The 22,912-nt window shown below is 52.5% G+C and overlaps 1 protein-coding gene across 5 annotated transcripts; it reads right to left on the reverse strand.

Moving 5' to 3' along the window:
• Window positions 1-408: 408 nt before the first annotated feature.
• INTS15 (integrator complex subunit 15) lies at window positions 409-22,883 on the reverse strand. 5 transcript variants are annotated; one of them, XM_077996151.1, is made up of 7 exons: window positions 22,430-22,883; window positions 21,059-21,280; window positions 17,963-18,128; window positions 11,080-11,607; window positions 6,927-6,966; window positions 6,162-6,423; window positions 409-1,167 (listed from the first exon to the last, which is right to left on the reverse strand). In XM_077996151.1, exons 1-7 carry the CDS (start codon window positions 22,619-22,621, stop codon window positions 784-786), a joined length of 1,794 nt encoding a protein of 597 aa, XP_077852277.1. In that variant the 5' UTR covers window positions 22,622-22,883; the 3' UTR covers window positions 409-783. The 5 variants fall into 5 exon arrangements, with proteins under 5 accessions (XP_077852277.1, XP_077852278.1, XP_014988748.3 ...); XM_077996152.1 differs by lacking the exon at window positions 21,059-21,280; XM_015133262.3 differs by lacking the exon at window positions 6,162-6,423.
• Between the last annotated feature and the right edge of the window lie 29 nt (window positions 22,884-22,912).

Raw genomic sequence — 22,912 nt, forward strand, 5'->3', positions numbered from 1 at the left:
AGATTGGGAAGCAGGCCAGGTGCAGTGGGTTAGGCCTGTAACCCCAGCACTTTGGGAGGCCACGGTGGGCAGATAGCTTGAGGTCAAGTATTCAAAGTCAGCCTGGGCAACCTAGCAAGACCCCATCTCTGTAAAAAAAAAAACCAAAAAATTAGCAGGGCGTTGTGGTGCACACTTGTAGTCCCAGCTACTCGGGAGGCTGAGGCGCCAGAATCGATTGAACCCGGGAGGCGGAGCTTGCAGTGAGCCAAAATTGCGCCACTGTACTCCAGCCTGGGCGACAGAGCGAGACTCCGTCTCAAAAAAAAAAAAAAAAAAAAAAAAAAAAAAAAAAAATTGGGAAGGAAATGCCTGCAGTTGGAAGCAACATTTATGAAGCTGTTAAAAATACATTCCATAAAGTCTACATGACTGTTTAGAAAAATTTATTTGAACATATGAAAGGAAAATTTAGACACCCCCAATAAAACTGAGAAGTTCCTTTCCGAGGTGAGGGGAATTCCTGACAGCTTCCCTGAGCAGCGCTGCACACAAGCTTGTGGTCACTACGCAGCCTGGGCTCAGCTCACGGGGCTGCGGAAAGAGCCCACTTTTTCTGGCGGGGACACATCGTCTTCACAAGGAAAGAGGCCAGACACATGGGCCTGCACCTGTGGTTCCTCCCGTCACACTCCTCGCCACACAGGCTGTGTGTCTGAAATGCGCAGAGAACAGAGGCTCCCAGGTCCGGCATGTTTTAAAAACGCCCGCAGCAGGCTCTCAGCAGAGGCTGGACTCTTCCCTTCACCATCCAATCTGGATGTCGAAGAATGCGACCGACTGGACTCCGTGACACCGAGACGGTTCTGCCGGCGGGGAGGGGCCACCCGGCCACTTCCCCGAGGTTCTCTTCTGGGGGACCGGCCACCCCTTCCTTCTCGGAAGGCTTCGTCCAGCGAGGGCACAGAAGGCACACGCAGGCCGGCCTAGCGGATGGGCCTGAAGGGAAACGTCACGCCCGAGATGAAGGTGTGCCCGGGGTGCGTGGGCAGGGCGGGGTGGGCAGCAGGGTGGGCCGGGACGGCCCCGTAGCCCAGCGGGGGCGTGTGGATGTGGGGGTAGAACCCTGGGGGGAGCGCGGCGTGAGGCGACTGCTGCACGGGACCCGAGATCACCAGCTGGAGGAGGCTGCGAACACAAGGAGAAGCGTCAGGGCGGGCGGACGCCGGGGACTCCGCAGGTGCGCACGGCTGGCTGACCCCGAACCCCGCACCCCACCGGGGAGAGGCACCGACACAGGCACGGACCACCCGGAGGTTCAGGCTGTGGACGCGGAGCAGCAGTGGCAAAGCCAGGACCCCACAGGCGAGGATGCGTGGGAGCGGGCTCTGCACGGGGCCTACGGCCCACGGAGCTCCGGCCACAGCACTCCCGGGCGCACAGCCCACACAGGCGGCCTCCATGTCAGCCTCTGCAGCTCTCTGCTGCGCTGGGACACACAGGACAGCTGGCCACAGTCTCCTCAGAGCCGCGAATGACCACGCCCTACCTGAATTCCAAGTAGAAGCCCCAGGAAGCTGGCCTTGCAAATGACTCCGAAATTCGGAGTCCTGAAATCCAGAATGAGTCCGGTGCGGCCCCCTTGGGGACGCCCCAGGCCTGGATCCAGGACCTCCGGGACTCGCCCACCTCCCACCCCGCCCCGCGCAGCTTCAGATCCCCCCACCCTGCCCAGCACCCAGCACCGGGGCTCTGAGAATAGCTGCACGCACGCTCTCCCCATCCGCCACCGCGCTCCCACCAAGGCCCCTGAGCCCCAGAGGCCTGGACCTCCCATGCTGGTGGTACAGCACACCACGGCCCCCACTTCCTGGAATCCTCCTCCCCGCAAATTCAACCTGACTTTCCAACACCGGGGCCCTTCCCAGACTCCCGAGTTTCTCACGCCCTTGCCTTCTAACCACACTCTCCCCAGGATTATCCCCCAACCCCCCAGAACTCCCTGGCTTGGCTCATCACCCCCAGCTCCCCCAGCCGAGGCGAGGCCTGCCCCGTCCTGTGTCAGCCGGAAAGGACCAACTCCCCATAGGTTCTCCCCAATCAGAACCTCTCTTGGCCGGGTCTGGTGGCTCACGCCTATAGTCCCAGCGCTTTTGGAGGCCGACTGCTTGAGGCCAGGAGTTCAAGACCAGACAGAATACAGTGAGACCCCATCGCTACAGAAAATAAACTAAAAATTAGCTGGGCGTGGTGGCGCACACCTTTAGTCCCAGCCACTCAGGAGGCTGGAGGCAGGAGGATTGCTTGAGTTCAGGAGTTCAAGGCTGCAGTGAGCCGTAAGCCATGATTGTGCCACTGCACTCCAGCCTGGGAGACAGAGCAAGACCTGACTCAAAGGAAAAAAAAAAAAAAAAAAAAAAGGCCCTCTGGGGCCCTCCCAGCTTCAGGTCCCAGGCCTCCTCCCTACCCTTGCTTCCCCCGTTGGAAGCTTCTGCTGCAGACAGACGGGCTCTGCTCACCCGTCTCCTGACCTGCCCCAGGATCTCGCTCCGGCTGGGTCCCGTGTCTGCAGCACCTGCGCTGGTCTCTCCTAACACCAAGGCCTGCCTGCCGGGTTCTACTCACATCCCGTCCCTCAGCCAAGGCTCCGTCCCTGCACGTTGTCCTAACTGGGTCCCACAGCAGCCCGTTTTCCCAGCCATTTCACCCTTCTGACAGCCCTGCCTGCTCTCCTTCTACTCCCCCGTGCTCTGTCAAGGGGCTGGTCTGTCACAGACTGAACCCCCAAGCTCCACAGTACAAAGGCTTGGACCCAGGGCCCCCAGGAGGGGTTCAGGCAGTAAACAGAAAGTATGTGGAGGGCTGGTGCATTTAGTGCCCAAAGCGCTTCTGAGCCCCTTTTCTTTCTGTTACTACTACTAAATAACTCTGGGTAAGTAATTTAGCAAGAGATTAACGAACCCAAGGAGGAGGTACTGCAGAGGCCAAATTGTGGTCATGTGATGATTTGAACATGTACACACCCTGCCAGAGATAGAAAGCACTTCAAGAAGTTTCCAGTCTATTTGGAAAGACGATGAACACAGAGACTGTCAGAAATCTAAGAGGTAGGCCAGGCATGGTGGCTCACACCTGTAATCCCAGCACTTTGGGATGCCGAGGCAGGCAGATCACCTAAGGTCAGGAGTTCGAGAACAGCCTGGCCAACATGGCGAAAACACGTCTCTACTAAAAATACAAAAATTAGCTGGGTGTGGTGGTGGGTGTCTGTAATCCCAGCTATCCGGGAGGCTGAGGCAGGAGAATCGCTTGAACCCGGGAAGTGGAGGTTGCAGTGAGCCGAGATCGTGCCACTGCACTCCAGCCTGGGTGACAGAGCAAGGCTCTGTCTCGGGGAAAAAAAAAAAAAGGAAAGAAATCGTATTCCAGGCAACCCCCTGTCCTTCCCCAACAGCCATGCCCGGCCTGCCCCTGGGAGGTCAGGGCTCCCCAGATCTGTGTCAGAAGAGGCAGCCACCAGCTCCTCGGAAGGAATGGAGTCAGAGGCTCCAGAGCAGGACCAGCAGGGGACTGCTGAGAAATTAAAGGGGGGCTCTAATGTTGACCCCGAGTTAAAAGACTTGGACAATACAAAGGATTTGTATCCTGCTGTCTTTTAAATTCCCTGAAGAAAACACTAAAATGTTAAATAAAAGTGGTGGACAAAGAAGGGAACTATCACAAAGGGATTCCTGCAGGAGGGGAAAGGTGCCAGCTGATACCAGCAATGTCCTCCGATGCTGTGGAAACTTCTAGAACCCAGACCAAAAAAAGGAAAAAGAGGCCAGGTACAGTGGCTCACGCCTGTAATCCCAGCACTTTGGGAGGCTGAGACAGGGAGATCACTTGAGGTCAGGAGTTCCAGACCAGCCTGGCCAACATGGCGAAACCCCGTCTCTACTAAAAATACAAAAATGAGGCATGGTGACGGGCACCTGTAGTCCCAGCTACTCAGGAGGTTGAGGCAGGAGAATCACTTGAATCCAGGACACAGAGGTTGCAGTGAGCCAAGATCACACCACTGCACTCTAGCCTGGGCGACACAATGAGACTCTGTCTCAAAAAAAAAAAAAAAGAAAAAAGAAAGAAAGAAAAGGAAAAAGAGGAGAGGAAGAGTGTGGGCCCCTGGGAGAGGTGGCCCTGTGATCTCTCTGTGCTGCTGTTATGACACCTCAGGCAGGACAGTCTCATCCCAGAGACTGTTGCCTTCTGCCCCCTCAGGCTTTGTACCCACCCAGACAGCTGCCCCAGCTCCTCCCTTGCAGAACCTGGCAGAGTAAGTGTGGCACGGATGGGAGTCCCCAACCCTCATACAAGATGCAGTTCCTCTGCAGGCTGTGGACCAGCATCCGGCTGAATCCCGGACTCGAGTTATACATGTCTGTCTCAGCCTGCGAGCGCTACCCAGCGCTCTGCCGCTGGACCTGACACAGCCAGTGGGCCAGGCCAACGCTACGTGCACCCCCAGGGCTGCCAAGCCGCGTGCTGCCCCTTTGTCCACACTGCTCGCCAACACCTACCCCTGGAAGCCTGCTTCTCCTCGCTAAAGACCAGTGTGAGGGCTCCGAAGGAAGAACATTACTAACCCCACCAAGCTCACTTTGTCATTTCTATTAACTCTGTCCATGTGCACAGGAGTTCTGCTTTCCACCATTCACATTGCCTCCCCAGCAGTCAGTTGCCATTTTTAGCAGATGCATTATGTTCCATCCTCCTGATGTATCACAACTCATTTACTTAAGTATCACCACGCTGTAGGACAAGTTGTTTCCAGTTCTTTGCTAGTTAGTAACTGCATCTGTACTAAACATTTTTTGTGCATACAAAAATCAGTCTGCTGTGGTGGTACACACCTGTAGTCCCAGCTACTTGGAAGCCTGAGGTGGGAAGATGGCTTGAGCCCAGGACGCAGAGGCTTGCAGTGAGCCAAGATCATGCCACTGCACTCCAGCCTCTGCAACAAAGCAAGACTCTGTCTCAAAAAGAAAAAAAAAGCAGCTGACACTTACTAGATATTCACTACAGGCCATGTACTAGTTTAAGTGCATTCTGTGTTTTCACTTTTTTTTCTTTTAAGAGACAGGGTCTTGCTCTGTTGCCTAGGTAGTATGGTGGTGATCACAGCTCAGTGCAACCTCAAACTCCTGGGCTCAAACAATCCTTGTCTCCGCCACTTGAATAGCTGGGATAACAAATGCATGCCACCATATTTGGCCAATTTTTTTTTTTTTTTTTTTTTTTGAGATAGAGGTTTGCTCTTATTGCCCAGGCTGGAGTGCAATGGTGCAGTCTTGACTTACTGCAACCTCTGCTTCCTGGGTTCAAGCAATTGTCCTGCCTCAGCCTCCCAAGTAGCTGGAATTACAGGCGCCTGCCACTTGGCTTTTGTGTTTTTAGTAGAGATGGGGTTTCACCATGTTGGCCAAGCTGGTCTCAAATTCCTGACCTCAGGTGATCTGCCCACCTTGGCCTCCCAAAGTGCTGTGATTACAGTTGTGAGCCACTGTGCCCAGCCTTTTTGTTTTTTTTGAGTCTGGCTGTCACCCAGATTGGAGTGCAGTAGCACCATCTCAGCTCACTGCTATCTCCGCCTCCTAGGTTCAAGTGACTCTCCAGCCTCAGCCTCCCAAGTAGCTGGGATTACAGGTGCACACCACCATGCCTGGCTAATTTTGTATTTTTAGTAGAGATGGGGTTTCACCATGTTGGCCAGGCTGGTCTCAAACTCCTGACCACAAGTGATCCACCTGCCTTGTTCTCCCGAAGTGCTGGGATTACAGGTATGAGCCACCACATCTGGCCTTTTTATTTTTATTTTTTAGACAGAGTTTCACTCTATTGCCCAAGCTGGAGTGCAGTGTCGCACTCTTAGCTCACTGCAACCTCTACCTCCCGGGTTCAAGCGATTCTCCCGCCTCAGCCTCCCGAGTAGCTGGGATTACAGCTGTGCACCACCATGCCCGGCTAATTTTTGTATTTTAAGTAGAGACGGGGTTTCACCACATTGGCCAGGCTGGTCTCGAACTCCTGACCTCAGGTGATCCACCCTCCTCAGCTTCCCAAAGTGCTGGGATTACAGGCATGAGCCACCACGCCCAAGCCCTAGCCTGTTTTTACTCATTTACTCCTCACAAAAATCTTACAGTGAGAAGCTGGCGGAGGCAAGAGGAACATGAGGCAGGTCCCATGGTTTTCTTGATGTTACAGATGAGGACTTCAGGCAGAAGGCAGGGAAGCTGCCCAAGGACGTGTGGACTTTTGGAAGTGGCAAGGCCCGGATTCTCTCCAGAATCTGACCACAGTTCCCACTTTTCACCTGACGACTGCATTTGCGGAGGTCTCCACGTGGCAAGGAGTGGGATGACAAATTCACAAACACCACTGCGTCTCATCCTCACTACCACCCTGTGAGTCAGGGAACAGTATCACCCCCATTTTACAAGGGGGTAAGCTGAGGCACAGAGACAGGTCAAGAGACTTCCCGAGCATCACAGCCAATCCCAGACAGGGCCACGCTCAGAACCCAGGTCCGTGCCACCTGATGGCCAAGCGCTGGCAGAGTGCTCTAGGGCTGTGGCTCAGCCAGACTTCCCAAATGGTTGTGCAGTTCACAGTGTCACCAACAGAGGGCCCCCTGCGCCACACCCACCACTCAACAACTCGACAGGTGCACGCTCACTAGGGACTGGCCTCTTTCAGGGACTTCCAGCATGATGACCGTTTTTCGGGTTTACTTTCTACTTCAGTTCTGTTCACGGGCGTTATCTGATCGTATCCACGCCCCACTTCTCATCATGTCCTTACCGGGCTCTCCCCAAAGAACCCAGGACAAAGGGGTTCACCCTGTCTTGCCTCCCTCCACCCTGCCCCAGCAAGCTGGCCCAGCTAGGAGTCTTGAGGATACTTACTTATTATGGGGTAGCCTGGAGCACAAGGTTCTCAGGTCATCTGCAATTAAGGACATATAAGATTAACAAACATACTGGAGATAACATGGGGAAATACACACTGGTATTCTTTGTAAGGATGCTAGCAAGACAGCAAGAGTGCCTCATACTACATTTCCCTAGTGTCATTTAGAAACTGAGTCCGGCCGGGCGCGGTGGCTCAAGCCCGTAATCCCAGCACTTTGGGAGGCCGAGACAGGCGGATCATGAGGTCAGGAGATCGAGACCATCCTGGCTAACACGGTGAAACCCCGTCTCTACTAAAAAAATACAAAAAACTAGCCAGGCGAGGTGGCGGGCGCCTGTAGTCCCAGCTACTCGGGAGGCTGAGGCAGGAGAATGGCGTGAACCCGGGAGGCGGAGCTTGCAGTGAGCTGAGATCCGGCCACTGCACTCCAGCCTGGGGGACAGAGCGAGACTCCGTCTCAAAAAAAAAAAAAAAAAAAAAAAAAAAGAAACTGAGTTCTAGCCGGGCACCATGGCTCATGCCTGTCATGCCTGTATTCCCAGCACTTTGGGAGGCCGAGGCAGGTGGATCACCCAAGGTCAGGAGTTTGAGAACAGCCTGACCAACATGGTGAAATCCCATCTCTACTAAAAAATAAAAATTAGCCAGGAGTGGTGGTGGGCACCTGTAATCCCAGCTACTCAGGAGGCTGAGGCAGGAGAATTGCTTGAACCTGGGAGAGGGAGATTGCAGTGAGCCGAGATCACACCACTACACTCCAGACTGGATGACAGAGTGAGACCCCGTCTCAAGAAAAAAAAAAAAAAGAAAAAAAAGAAGAATCTGAGTTCTCCTTGTATTCAATTTTTGCTTTAAAAAATCCATTCCCTGGCCGGTCACAGTGGCTCATGTCTGTAATCCCAGCACTTTGGGAGGCCGAGGCGGGCGGATCACCTGAGGTCGGAAGTTTGAGACCAGCCTGACCAACATGGAGGAACCCCGTCTCTACTAAAAATACAAAATTAGCCGGGTGTGGTGGTGCATGCCTGTAATCCCAGCAACCTGGGAGGCTGAGGCAGGAGAATTGCTGGAACTCGGGAGGGGGAGGTTGCAGTGAGGCGAGATCGTGGCACCGCACTATAGCCTGGGTGACAGAGTGAGACCCCATCTCAGAAAAAAAAAAAAAAATAGAATCTGAGTTCTCCTTGTCTCCAATTTTTGCTTTAAAAAACCCATCCCCTGGCTCAAGCCTGTAATCCCAGCACTTTGGGAGGCCGAGACGGGCAGATCACAAGGTCAGGAGATCGAGACCATCCTGGCTAACACGGCGAAACCCCGTCTCTACTAAAAACACAAAAAATTAGCCGGGCGAGGTGGCGGCGCCTGTGGTCCCAGCTACTCGGGAGGCTGAGGCAGGAGAATGGCGGGAACCCGGGAGGCGGAGCTTGCAGTGAGCTGAGATCTGGCCACTGCACTCCAGCCTGGGCGACAGAGCGAGACTCCGTCTCAAAAAAAATAAAAAATAAAAAATAAAAATAAAAATAAAAAAAATAAAAAACCCATCCCCAAACAAAAGATGGCACTTAGGAAAGGAGGCAGCCCTGCTGGCAATTTGTCAGATGGCTGGAAAAAGCCCAGAGGCTGGGCTCTCCCTGGGCAATCAGGCACCCAAGGCAATCTAAGAGCAGCAGTAAGACGGGAAACCCACGGCCATCCCCTGGCACCATAGGCAACCTTTTGAGTGAGGCAGTTGCTAAAACGCAAACCCAAGCATATCATTAGCACCATATCATTCTCCAGGGAGAGTCCAAGGACTGAAATGCAGGATAATGAAGGAACCTCAGAACAGGCCATGAGGCTGGCACAGTGGCTCCTGCCTGTAATGTCAGCCCTTTGGGAGGCCTAGGCAGGAGGATCGCTTGAGCCCAGGTGTTTGAGACCAGCCTGAGCAACATAGCGAGACTTCATTTTTACAAAAAATTTAAAAATTAGCCGGTGTGGTGATACGCACCTGTAGTCTTAGCTACTCAGGAGGCTGAGGTGGGAGGATCACTTGAGCCCAGGAGGTCGAGGCTGCAGTGAGCTATGATCGTGCCACTGCCCTCTAGCCTGGGTGACAGAGTAAGAGCTCATCTTCAAAACAAACAAAGACCAAAAAACCCACAGGCAGTGGGAATGTTGTCTGTTATCAACGGAGAAGTGGTCACATGAGTGTAACCATTAGTCAAAACTCATCAGATCCTGCCCTTAACCCACGTCATTGTATTGTGTATAAATTATGCCTCAAGGCCAGATGCAGTGGCTCACGCCTGTAATCCCAGCACTTTGGGAGGCTGAGGTGGGAGGATACTTGAGGTCAGGAGTTTGAGACCATCCTGGCCAACATGGTAAAACCCTGTCTCTACTAAAAATACAAAAATTAGCCAGATGTGCTGGCACATACCTCTAATCCCAGCTACTTGGGAGGCTGAGGCAGTAGAATCGCTAGAACCCGGGAGGCAGAGGTTGTAGTGAGCCGAGATCGGGCCACTGCACTCCAGCCTGGGCAAAGAAGCGAGACTCCATCTCAAAAAAAAAAAAAAAAAAATATGCCTCAATAAAAAAGGACAAGGAAAGGTACAGAGGCTCATGCCTGTAATCCTAGCACTTTGGGAGGCTGAGGCGGGAGGATCACTTGAGCCCGAGTTTGAAACCAGCCTGGACAAGAAAGATGGTGAGACCTTGACTCTACACATTTTTTTTTTTTTTTTTGAGATGCAGTCTCGCTCTGTAGCCCAGGCTGGAGTGCAGTGGCGCGATCTCGGCTCACTGCAAGCTCCACCTCCTGGGTTCATGCTATTCTCCTGCCTCAGACTCCCAAGTAGGTGGGACTACAGGCACCCGCCACCACGCCTAATTTTTTTTTTGTATTTTCAGTAGAGATGGGGTTTCACTGTGTTAGCCAGGATGGTCTTGATCTCCTGACCTCGTGATCCGCCCACCTCAGCCTCCCAAAGTGTTGGGATTATAGGTGTGACCCACCGCACCCAGCCCAAAAATTTTTTTAAAAAATTAGCTAGGTGTGGTGGTACACACTTGTAGTCCCAGCTACTCTGTGGCTGAGGCAGGAGGATTGCTTGAGCCCAGGAGTTGCAGACTGTGGTGAGCTATGATCGTGCCACTGCACTCCAGCTTGGGCAACAGAGCGAGTGTCCCCATCTCATAAAAATAAAGAAAGAGAAATGGAAATAAAAAAGGACACAGAAAAAGAAAAAGGGGGCCGGGCACGGTGGCTCACGCCTGTAATCCCAGCACTTTGGATGGCCAAGGTGGGTAGATCACAAGGCCAAGAGTTCAAGACCATCCTGGCCAACATAGTGCAACTGTCTGTACTAAAAATACAAACATTAGCCAGCTGTGGTGGCGCATGCCTGTAGTCCCAGCTATTCAGGAGGCTGAGGCAGGATAATTGCTTAAACCCAGGAGATGGAGGTTGCAATGAGCCGAGATGGCACCACTGCACTCTAGCCTGGACAATAGTGGGGGACTCCATCGCAATAAATAAATAAATTAAAGTAAGATAAAATAGGCCGGGTGCAGTGGCTTAAGCCTGTAATCCCAGCACTTTGGGAGGCCGAGATGGGTGGATCACAAGGTCAGGAGATCGAGACCATCCTGGCTAACACGGTGAAACCCCGTCTCTATTAAAAAAAAAAAAATACAAAAAATTAGCCGGGCGTGGTGGTAGGCGCCTGTAGTCCCAGCTACTCGGGAGGCTGAGGCAGGAGAATGGCATAAACCCGGGAGGCAGAGCTTGTAGTGAGCCGAGATCCGGCCACTGTACTCCAGCCTGGGCGACAGAGCGAGACTCTGTCTCAAAAAAAAAAAAAAAAAAAAAGATAAAAAAGAAAACGGGTTCCTCGAAAGGAAAGTTATCTAGGCTCTCAAGGAGTCCCCAGTCCTGGGCAACACTAAGACCTCCCATCTGTGAGATGTTAGGACCCTGACGGGGTAAGCAGGGAGGGTGGAGTGCAGGGGGCGCCGCTGGGGTACCTTCCTCCCCTGTGTTCACTAGGAGGAAAAGAAGTCCTAAATGAAGCAAAAACAGTGTCTGTCCAGGATCCCCTCTTCCTTCTGCAGGGCGGTGGTGTCCCCGCACCAGGAGGCCTGGGCCAGGGAGGCACCCACCTCTCGTGCACAGCAGAGCTCCTGAGGCCATGGCCACCTGCAGAGCCTGCGCCAGCCGGTCCAGCGAGAGCTCGATCTCCTGGGAGGCGTTGAGGGGGTTCAGTTCATCCGCCAACCTGTTGATCTCCTCCACCAGCGGGACCATGTGGTCGAAGAGGACCAGCCCCAGGCGCCCGTACAGATTCTTCTCGGTCAGGTGCAGCTGCAGCGTCATGAGGACCTGCAGGACGCTGAGGTGGAGTTTCGAGTACAACAGGTGGGAGTCTCTGTCCATCCCCACGCCCGGGTCCTTCGTGACCTTGTTGCTGACGTGGCCATTGGATAAGGGGGGCTTCTTTCTCCTTTTGTAAGCCAGGGGGGCCTTCACGCACCAGCGGATCAATCCAACGAGCGGGGTGAGCTCTAAGAATCCTATTGGCAGATTGGCCGCAATCGGAGTATTTAAAAAAGTGATGAGAATCAACCGTGGGTCCTCAAAAATCCAGGTGACAATCATTTCAAGCAAGTCCATAGGTGGGATGAGGTCATCTGCGAATAAAGACCATTAGGTCAGGAGTGCTCTTGGCCTCAAGGACAGGGAGAGAGGGAGCATGACCCCAGGGCCCACGGAACTGCCCGCCTGATGGTCCGGATCACGCCTCCTGGCTTAGCTACCTTCTGTCTCCTTTCCTAGGACGTCCACTCCAGGGGGACTGGGACTCTCATCTCAGTCACTGTCACATCCCAGTGCCCAGTCACATCAGTGGAGCAAGGGAGAGGCTGCAGAACTACCTAAGTCTACAATTCCCTGGAACTCCACCATGCTTTGGAGAAATGTCCTCCTGCATGTTAATTTAGATAAAATTCCACGCTTTTTCTATCCCACACTGCCACACGTCACCCCTTCCCTCCTAAGTATGTGTCCTCCCTGTGCTCAGTGTCTCCTGTATGGGGCAGTGACAGCAATGGTGGCCTTCAGGGACCAGCTCAGAATCCCATCAGTCATCTGGCAGCTGCCAAGGGCTGCCCCAACCCCAAACCTGGAACCCTCATCTAAGCAACCCTAGGAGATATGATCCCTGAGACCTGGCAGGCTCTGTGGCCTAGACAGAGAAGAACAGATGGTGACACTTAGTCTGGGCTTCCTATGAGCCCAGCACAGGTCTCAACGCTCTACACAGACGAACGCGTCTAACCCGGCACAGGTCTCAACGCTCTACACAGACGAACGCGTCTAACCCGGCACAGGTCTCAACGCTCTACACAGACGAACGCGTCTAACCCGGCACAGGTCTCAACGCTCTACACAGACGAACGCATCTAACCCAGCACAGGTCTCAACACTCTACACACATGAACGCGCCTCACTTGGCACAGGTCTCAATGCTTTACACAGACGAATGCATTTAATCCTCCCTCTACCCCAGCGGTTAGTCTCATGCAAAGGACAAGGAAACTGAGGCACAGTCATGTCAAGTGATTTCCACAGGATTCATTGAAAGTATGTGGCCCAGGCTCACACCTGCAATCCTAGCACTTTGGGAGGCCAAAGTGGGACGATCACTTGAGTTCAAGAGTTCAAAACCAGCCCTGGAAACACAATGAGACCCAATCTCTACAAAAATTCTTAAAAATTAGCCAGGAGTGGCCGGGTACAGTGGCTCAGGCCTGTAATCCCAGCACTTTGGGAGGAAGGGGCGGGTGGATCATGAGGTCAGGAGGTCGAGGCCATCGTGGCTAACACGGTGAAACCCTGTCTCTACTAAAAATACAAAAAAATTAGCCGGGCGTGGTGGCAGGTGCCTGTAGTCCCAGCTACTCAGGAGGCTGAGGCAGGAGAATGGTGTGAACTCGGGAGGTGGAGCTTGCAGTGAGCCGAAATCACGCCACTGCACTCCAGCCTGGGCGATAAAGCTAGACTCCGTCTTAAAATATATATATATATATATATATATATATATATATATATATAGAGCAGGAAGTGGTGGTGCACACCTATATTCCCAGCTATTCAGGAGGCTAAGGTAGGAGGATCATTGAGCCTGGGAGGTCAAGGTTGCAGTCAGCTGTTGTTATCCCACTGTACAACAGCCTGAGCAACAGAGTGAGATCCTGTCTCAGGAAAACAAACACACACACACACACACACACACAAAAGCGTATGGCCCAGATCTGACCTCAGCAGCCTGGCTTTTAATCGGGAGGCTGTACTGCACATGTGGGGCTTGGTGTGCAATGCCCTTAGGCTGGCTGTGTTCACAGGAGTGGGTCCTCAGCCCCCTCTCTCTGGGGCTGTGCCTACCATCTGAGATGATTCCTGCCAACTGTTGGGAATATGAACAGCCCTGCCTACCTACTGTGGTGAGACAATGGCTACAGCGGGGAGCAGCTGCTGTCCTGTGCGCCACCTTTTTTTTTTTTTTGAGACAGAGTCTCACTCTTGTCGCCCAGGCTGCAGTGATCTTGGCTCACTGTAACCTCCGCCTCCCAGGTTCAAGCAATTCTCCTGTCTCAGCATCCTGAGTAGCTGGGACTATAGGCGCCTGCCACCACACCTGGCTAATTTTGTATTTTTAGTAGAGTTGGGGTTTCGCCATGTTGGCCAGGCTGGTCTCGAACTCCTGACTTCAGTGATCCACCCACCTAGGCCTCCCAAAGTGCTGGGATTACAGGAGTGAGCCACTGCGACTGGCCATGTGTGCAGCCTCTTGATTCCACAGAGATGTTTCTGTCTGGGCAACGCCAGGGTCATATCCACCTCTCCAGTGTATCCCTGCCCCCTGAGATCTGAGCTGAGGGATCTCCAACAGCCTGTAGGTAATGCGTGTGTGTGCACACACACTTGTGCAGGTGTGCCCTCAGCATACACGTTGGCGTGTGCACTTCGTGAGTCCTCAGTCTTTAGGATCCCAGTTAGGGTCTCTAGAGTCCCGCGTTTTCAGCACCATTCCCGAAAGGGGGGATATTATTATGTGAGTATCTTCCTTTTTGTGCTTTGAAGACATAGCCTCCCCCAAGAATGCTCTCCTGTTACCAGAAGTGCCCAAGATCAGCTTCAATCACCATTCAGATGGTGACTTCCAGGGCCACCGCTGTGTGGCAGTGACTTGAGAAATCATCAACTCCTCAATGGACTTCCTGGCTTAAGAGAAAAACACTGTGTTTCAGATCTGCTCTGCTGTGTCAGTGGCATTCCCTGAATATTCTTTCCTGTTCCATATGCTAACTCATCCCTTCCCTTCCCAATGGCAAGGCCAATTTCTGTACTCATTGGCCTGGAATAACCAATGACATAAAAGGTAGGTCGGGTGCGGTGGCTAATGCCTGTAATACCAGCACTTTGGGAGGCTGAGGCAGGGAGATCACTTGAGGTCAGGAGTTCGAGACCAGCCTGGCCAACAGGGTGAAACCCTGACTCCACTAAAAATACAAAAATTAGCCAGGCATGGTGGTGCACACCTATAGCCCAAGCTATTCAGGAGGCTGAGGCAGGAGACTCGCTTAAACCTGGGAAGTGGAGGTTGCAGTGAGGGGAGATCACACCACTGTACTCCAGCCTAGGTGACACAGTAAGACTCCATCTCAAAAAAAAAAAAAGGCAACTATGATACCATAGCTGGGTTCAGTGAAATCTTTCTTACTGGAAGATGAAAGGCCTGAATACCTCTCCCAGATGTTAACAGCTCTTAGGAAGCCTTTGGAGGAGAGAGCTAGGGGAAATCCCACTGCAGCGGCATGGCCCTGCTCCCCACGACCTGCCTCCCATTCCACAGGCAAACTGCTAGGAAAAGGAGAGTATGAAATTAGCATCTGTGGCTGTGCACGGTGGCTCACGTCTATAATCCCAGCACTTTGCAAGGCCGAGGCGGGCGGATCACGAGGTCGGGAGATTGAGACCATCCTGGCTAACACTGAAACCCTGTCTCCACCAAAAATACAAAAAAGTAGCCGGGTGAGAGGCTGAGGCAGGAGAATCGCTTGAACCCGGGAGGTGGAGCTTGCAGTGTGTCAAGATGGCACCACTGCACTCCAGCCTGGGCGACAGAGCAAGACTCCATCTCAAAAAACAAAAACAAAAAAACAAACAACAAAAAAAGAAATTAGCATATAAATATGGCATGCGCTTACATGTTCACAATATTGCCACACAAACTTTCTCAAGAGAGCTAAAAAGCTGGGCGCGGTGGCTCATGCCTGTAATCCCAGCACTTTGGGAGGCCGAGGCGGGCGGATCACAAGGTCAGGAGATCGAGACCACGGTGAAACCCCGTCTCTACTAAAAATACAAAAAATTAGCCGGGCGCGGTTGTGGGCGCCTGTAGTCCCAGCTACTCGGGAGGCTGAGGCAGTAGAATGGTGTGAACCCGGGAGGCGGAGCTTGCAGTGAGCCGAGATCGCGCCACTGCACTCCAGCCTGGGCGACAGAGCGAGACTCCGTCTCAAAAAAAAAAAAAAAAAAAAAAAAAGAGAGAGCTAAAAAGTCTAACAACAAGAAAAAGGTGGCCGGGCACAGTGGCTCACACGTGTAATCTCATTACTTTGGGAGGCCGAGCCGGGTGAATCACCTGAGGTCAGGAGTTCAAGACCAACCTCACCAACATGGTGAAACACCGTCTCTACTAAAAATACAAAAAGTAGGCAAGTGTAGTGGCACACACCTATAATCCCAGCTACTCAGAAGGCTGAGGCAAGAGAATCGCTAGAACCCAGAGGGCAGAGGTTGCGGTGAGCCAAGATCATGCCACTACACTCCAGCCTGAGCAACAGAGTGAGATTCTGTCTCACAAAAAAAAAAAAAAAAAAAAAAAAGGACAGATAAAAGAAGGCTCGGCTGGGCGTGGTGGCTCACACCTGTAATCCCAGCACTTTGGGAGGCTGAGGCAGGTGGATCACAAGGTCAGGAGTTCGAGACCAGCCTGGCCAATATGGTGAAACTTCATCTCTACTAAAATTACAAAAATTAGCTGGGCGTGGTGGCGTACGCCTATAGTCCCAGCTACTCAGGAGACTGAGGCAGGAGAATCGCTTGAACCCAGGTGGCGGAGGTTGCAGTGAGCTGAGATCACGCCACTGCACTCTAGCCTGGGCGACAGAGGGAGACTCCATCTCAAAAAAAAAAAAAAAAAGAAGTCTCAAAAATAGTCAGGAAAGTCGGGTGCTGTGGCTCACGCCTGTAATCCCAGCACTCTGGGAGGCTGAGGCGGGTGGATCACGAGGTCAGGAGTTCAAGACCAGCCTGGCCAACAGGGTGAAACCCCGTCTCTACTAAAAATACAAAAATTAGCTGGGCGTGGTGGCGCATGCCTGTCATCCCAGCTACTTAGGAGGCTGAGGCAGGAGAACTGCTTGAATCAGGACCCGGGAGGTGGAGGTCGCGTGAGCCGAGATCACCCCATTGCACTCCAGCCTGGGCAACAAGAGTGAAGCTCTGTCTCAAAAAAAAAAAACAAAAAAGAAAAAAAAAAGTCAGCAGGCTGGTGGCAGACCAATACTGGACTGAATAAAAATGACAGATGCCATTGAAGGCTTTCAAACTGCTGGTTTGGCTATCAACCCAGGAAGAGAGAGAGACTATTTGTCAGCCTTGTGAGCAGCAACAGCCAAGGGCAGAGAAGGATGAACCGAAAACAGCAGCAGAAAAGCAGGTTTTGTCAGCCAGGCCTGGTGGTGTGTGTCTACAGTCCCAGCGACCCGGGAGGCTGTGGTGGGAGGATCACTTGAGCCCAGGAGTTTTGAGGCTACAATGAGCTATGACTGCACCACCGTATTACAGCAGCCTGCGCAACAGAGCAAGATTCTCTATCCAAAAAAGTAAAATAAAGAAAGTAGGGGGAAGATAAAAAGTCAAGTCATATGTCCAGGCAGTGGGTCACATCTCACCAGACAGCAGACCCTCGCTTTCTGGGCTGCCTGCCACTTGGACCACTGCACCTCAGGCAAATGGGGATCACTAAGAATAGCTCCCCCTTAGCAAATTGCACACATCCAGGTGGCCCACACCTTTAGCTTTTAGCCTAAATTAAAAACACACATTTCAGGCCGGGTGCAATGGCTCACACCTGTAATGCCAACACTTTAGGAGGCCGAGGTGGGAGGATTGCTTGAGTCCAGGAGTTCGAAACCACCCTGGGCAGCACGGTGAAACTCCATCTCTACAAAAAAATATAAAAAATTAGCCAGAAATGGTGGTGCAAACCTATGGTCCCGACTACTCAGGAGGCTGAGGGGGAAGAATTGCTTGAGCTCGGGGTTCAAGACCAGCCTGGACAATATGGTGAAACTCCGTCTCTACAAAAAATACAAAAATTGGCTGGGCGCGGTGGCATGCACCTGTAGTCCCAACTACTCGGGAGGCTGAGTGCGGGGGGAGAACACTTGAGGCTTGGGGGCAGAGACTGCAGTGAGCTGGGATCACACCTCTGCACTCCAACCAGAGTGACAGAGTGAAACCGTCTCAAAAAATAAAAAAATAAAAACTCAGCTGGGCATGGTGGCACATGCCTGTAATTCCAGCAGTTTGGGAGGCCAAGGTGGGTAGATCACTTGAGGTCAGGGGTTTGAGATCAGCCTGGAACACAGTAAAACCCCATCTCTACTAAAAACACACAAAAAAATTAGCTGTGAGTGGTGGCGCATGCTGGCTGTAGTCCCAGCTACTCGGGAGGCTGAGGCAGGAGAACTGCTTGAACCCGGGAGGGGGAAGGTGCAGTGAGCACAGATCACGCCACTGCACTCCAGCCTGGGCAACTGGCTCCATCTCAAAAAATAATAAAAATAAAAATATACATTTAAGAGACAAAATGGCCAAAGCATTCACTGGACACTTCACCTGGGTATTCAGCAGAAAATAAAACTAGCCATTGATGGAAGCTTCTTTCATAGAAATAACCTGTTTCAAGTTTACCTGATGACAGGTCATAGAGCGCGGTAACGGAGGTGATGAACTGGCAGCAGAATCTCGGGCTGGCACTGAATATCTGCTTCAGCGTCTGAATGGATCCCGGCACCAAACAGCAGTAGTCATCCACGAGGGCCTTGGCTAACCTCACACAGTAGACCACGGGCGTCCGCTGGAAAGAAGCCACACAGTCCACGTAACTACAGATGTCGTGAGTAGACCAGCAACTATGCACACACGGTGAATACCATCAGAACTGGCAGAACCACTTCCAAGATGAAAAAAAGATGTTGATGGGGCAGGGTGCGGTGGCTCGCGTCTGTAATCCCAGCACTTTGAGAGGCCGAGGCAGGTGGATCATCTGAGGTCAGGAGTTCGAGACCAGCCCGACCAACATGGTGAAACCCCGTCTCTACTAAGAATACGAAAATTAGCCAGGCGTGGTGGGGCACGCCTGTAATCCCAGCTACTCGGGAGGCTGAGACAGGAGAATCACTTGAACCTGGGAGGCAGAGGTTGCGGTGAGCCAAGATCGCGCCACTGCACTCCAGCTTGGGCAACAACAGCAAAACTTCGTCTCAAAAAAAAAAAAAGTTAAAGGCTTACACTGAAGCAGTGGTGGGCAATCTAAAGCCCCCTGACCAGGCTGGGCATGGTGGCTCATGCCTGTCATCCCAACACTTTGGGAGGCCGAGGTGGGAGGATCACTTGAGCCCAGGAGTTCCAGACAAGCCTGGGTAACAGCAAGAACCCATCTCTATAAAAAATAGAAAAAATGGGCCAGGTGCGGTGGCTCACGCCTGTAATCCCAGCACTTTGGGAAGCCAAGGTGGGCAGATCATGAGGTCAGGAGATCGAGACCATCCTGGTGAACACAGTGAAACCCCGTCTCTACTAAAAATAACACACACACACAAAAATTAGCCAGGCGTGGTGGCAGACGCCTGTAGTCCCAGCTACTCGGGAGGCTGGGGCAGGAGAATGGCGTGAACCCGGGGGACAGAGCTTGCAGTGAGCAGAGATCGTGCCACTGCACTCCAGCCTGGGTGACAGAGCAAGACTCCAACTAAAAAAAAAAAAATTGAAAAAATTAGGCGGGTGTGGTGGCACACACCTGTAGTCCCAGCTACTCGGGAGGCCAAGGCAGGAGGATGGCTTGAGCCTGGTAAGGTTGAGGCTGCAGTGAGCCCTGTGGTCACACCACTGCACTCCAGCATAAGCAACAGAGCAAGATCGTCTCAAAAAAAAAAAAAAACAAAAAAAACCCAACACCTGACTGGGTATGGTGGCTCACACCTGTAATCCCAGCATTTTGGGAGGACGAGGCAGGCGGATCATGAGGTCAGGAGATCGAGACCATCCTGGCTAACACGGTGAAACTCCATCTCTACTAAAAATGCAAAAAAATTAGCCAGGCACCACTGATGGTGGGCGCCTGTAGTCCCAGCTACTTGGGAGGCTGAGGCAGAATAGCGTGAACCTGGGAGGCGGAGCCTGCGGTGAGCCGAGATCATGCCACTGCACTCCAGTCTGGGCGACAGAGCAACACTCTCTCAAAAAACAAAACAAAACAAAAAAACCATCCCACAGACCAAATTTGTCCCACCACCCGTTTCTGTAAACAATATTTCACTGAGACGTGACCATGATTATTTGTTTGCCTACTGTCTAAAGCTGTTCTTGCACTAGAAGGACAGAGTAGCTGTGAAAGAGACTACAGGACCTGCAAAGCCTAAGACAGTTCACTATCTCGCCCTTTACATACAACATCTGCCGGCTCTTGTTTTACAGTTTACTTAGGAAACATCATTTCTGCCTTCAGGTGAGGAAATGACAACTTTTGTAACCCTACAGGATCCCAGGTGAGACGCCACAGGTAAAAATTAACAGCTGCTATCATATTGAAGAGATTCAGGAAAGTCTGTGAACTGTCACATGATGAAAAGGTTTGTTTACAGCAGTACTTGCTGAATTTCTCTCAAAATCCTGTTCTTAGGCCGGGCATAGTGGCTCATGCCTATAATCCCGGCACTTTGGGAGGCTGAGGCAGGAGGATCGCTTGACCTCAGGAGTTCATGACCAGTCTGGGCAACACGGTGAAACCGTTTCTACAAAAAATACAAAAACTAGCCAGGCATAGTGATGTTTGCCTGTGGTCCCAGCTACTTGGTGGGCTGAGGTAGGAGAATCACTTGAGCCCAGGAGGCAGAGGTTGTAGTGAGCTAAGATTGCACCACTGCACTCCACCCTGGGGGACAGACTGAAACCATCTTGCAAAAAAAAAAAAGAAAAGGAAAAAAAAAAAAGAAAAGAAACGAGAAAGAAAAAGAAAAAAAAACACGACCTAATTAAAAAAAAATTTTTTTTTTGAGACTGAGTCTCACTCTGTCACCCAGGCTGGAGTGCAGTGACGTGATCTCAGCTCACGGCAACCTCCGCCTCCCATGTTCATGATTCTCCTGCCTCAGCCTCCCAAGTAGCTGGGACCACAGGCGAGAGCCACCACGCCTGGCTAATTTCTGTTTTTTCAGTAGAGACAGGGTTTCACCATGGTGGCCAGGCTAGTCTCAAACTCCTGACCTCAAGTGATCTGCCCCCTCCTCAGCCTCCCAAAGTGCTGGGATTACAGGTGTGAACCACTAAGCACGGCCTAAAAGAATAATTTAAACAAACAAACAAACAAACAAACAAAAATTCCAGAAATCCAATTCAATGAGAATTCCAAACAGCAAACTCCTCAATTCCTCTTCAGAGACTCTCAGGGTCAGACTCTTTTTTTTTTTTTTTTTTTTTTTTTTTGAGACAGAGTCTTGCTCTGTCACCCAGGCTGGAGTGCAACGGCACCATCTCAGCTCACTGCAACCTCTGCCTCCTGAGTTCATGCGATTCTCGTGCCTCAGCCTCCTGAGTAGCTGGGGTTACAGGAATGTACCATCATGCCAGGCTAATTTTTCATTTTTAGTAGAGACACAATTTCACCATGTTGGTCAGGCTGGTCTCGAACCCCTGACCTCAAGTGATTCGCCCACCTCAGCTTCCCAAAGTGCTGGGATTACAGGCATGAGCCACTGCACCCGGCCGAGGGTCTCTCTTGAGCAGTACCTGAAGCCAGGAGGCGGCACACTCCAACACCGGGATTCGACACACAGCCACCGCCATGGAGACCAGTTTTCCCAACAAGCTCATCCGGCTGTCATCGGCTTTGTTCCCTTGAGGGCTGAAAAGGGATGAAAAAATAATCTGCCGAACAGAGTCCTTGGTTTGCTCCTGGAAATAATTGCACATGATTTCAAGAAGTTGAAGCTCCTGAAGTGAATTCAGTCTCTGCAAAAGAAATCCAGGAAAAGCGTTAAGAAATGTGGCTGTAACGTACTTATTAACTCGTACGTTAAAAAAAAACAGGAAACAGACTGGGCGCGGTGGCTCACGCCTGTAATCCCAGCACTTTGGGAGGCCGAGGCGGACGAATCACAACGTCAAGAGTTCGACACCAGCCTGGCCAACGTGGTGAAACCCCGTCTCTACTAAAAATACAAAACTTGGTCGGGCATGGTGGGTGTGCGCCTATAATCCCAGCTACTCAGGAGGCTTAGGGAGGAGACTCGCTTGAACCCGGGAGGTGGAGGTTGCAGTGAGCCGAGATCGTACCACTGCACTCCAGCCGGGTGACAGAATGAAATTCCGTCTCCAAAAAAAAAAAAGGAAAACAGGAAAAAAGTTTTTTTCCCCGTAGAACTTTTCGCCCTTTGTAAAGCTCGGGTGTCAGGGAGATCTTTGCTGTTACTCTTAGAAAAAAGTCATATAGGCCAGGCGTTGTGGCTCACACCTGTAATTCCAACACTTTAGAGGCCAAGGAGAGAGAATCCTGAGCCCAGGAGTTTGAGATCAGCCTGGGTAACACAGGGAGGCTCCAGCTCTACAAAACATCCAAAAATTAGCTGGGCATGGTGGTGGTGCATGCCTGTAGTCCCAGCTACTGAGAAGGGTAAGGCGGGAGGATTACTTGAGCCCAGGAGTTCAAGGTTGTAGTGAGCTGTGATTGCACCACTGCACTCCAGCCTGGGCAACACAGTGAGACCTTGTCTCACCACAAAAAAAAAAAAAAAAAAAAAGAGAGAGAAAAAAGAAAAAGATGTAAGAGGAAAGCTATACAGATCATTATACATCCTCCTGGAGGGCTCAGGACGAGCCTCTCGGTAACAGCCCAACAGACTTCTAGAGAGCGGGCAGTCCCCAGTTTGTCCCTTTAACACCAAGACTCGGCTGTCACACGCCCCGCAGACTGGACAGGCAGCTGAGCAACACTGCAGGACCCGGAGAGGGGTTTGCGGGCTGCTGCAGGAGCGAGGCCAAGCGCGAGCGCGGGGCTCCTGGACGTGGGGCGCCCGCGGCTTGACACAGCCCTGCATCGCTGGGGAAAAGGCCCGCCCGCCTGCCTGCGGCGCCCGGGCACCCGACCGTCTCGGGCCGCACCTTGGGCTGCGCGCTGCGCTCCTTGGGCACTTGGAACACGAACTCCTCCAGCAGCTCCACGGGGCCCTTATCCACGATGGGCAGCGGCGCGCTCTGCAGCTGGCTGCTGAAGTAGATGTCCAGGTGGTACAACACCTCCTTGGCGGCGCTCAGCGCGTCGCGGCGCAGCAGCGAGTGGCGGATGTCGCTCATGATGCGGCCGCCGCGGCCCCCGCGCCGAGCGCGTCTCACTTCCGCCCGGGGCCCCGGGCCGAGCCGCTGCCCGTGGAGACAAAGAGGCGCGACACGGGCCTGGGCTGCGGCACCCGCCCGCTTGCCCGCCTGCCGCTGCCTGCTCCCTGCCTGCTCAGGGTGCCATCGCCGCTGCCGCCGGCCAGCGGGCGCCCAAAGGTCCGACTGCGGCGCCGCCAGGAGCCGCGGGAGCCGCCGCCGCGCAGCCGAACGGCGGCCGAATGCCGGGCACGGAGACGGCGGCCCGCAGGG

This window comes from Macaca mulatta, chromosome 3, assembly GCF_049350105.2.
Source record: "Macaca mulatta isolate MMU2019108-1 chromosome 3, T2T-MMU8v2.0, whole genome shotgun sequence".
NCBI lineage: Eukaryota > Metazoa > Chordata > Mammalia > Primates > Cercopithecidae > Macaca > Macaca mulatta.

Excerpts from the sequence above, each read along its gene's own strand:
- INTS15 (XM_077996151.1), bottom strand. The coding sequence starts at position 22,621 with ATGAGCGACATCCGCCACTCGCTGCTGCGCCGCGACGCGCTGAGCGCC. Across the intron at positions 18,129-21,058 it reads GTGCCGCCTCCTGGCTTCAG|CGGACGCCCGTGGTCTACTG; the intron begins GTACTGCTCAAG and ends GCTTCTTTCCAG. Across the intron at positions 11,608-17,962 it reads GCTCTATGACCTGTCATCAG|ATGACCTCATCCCACCTATG; the intron begins GTAAACTTGAAA and ends CTTTATTCGCAG.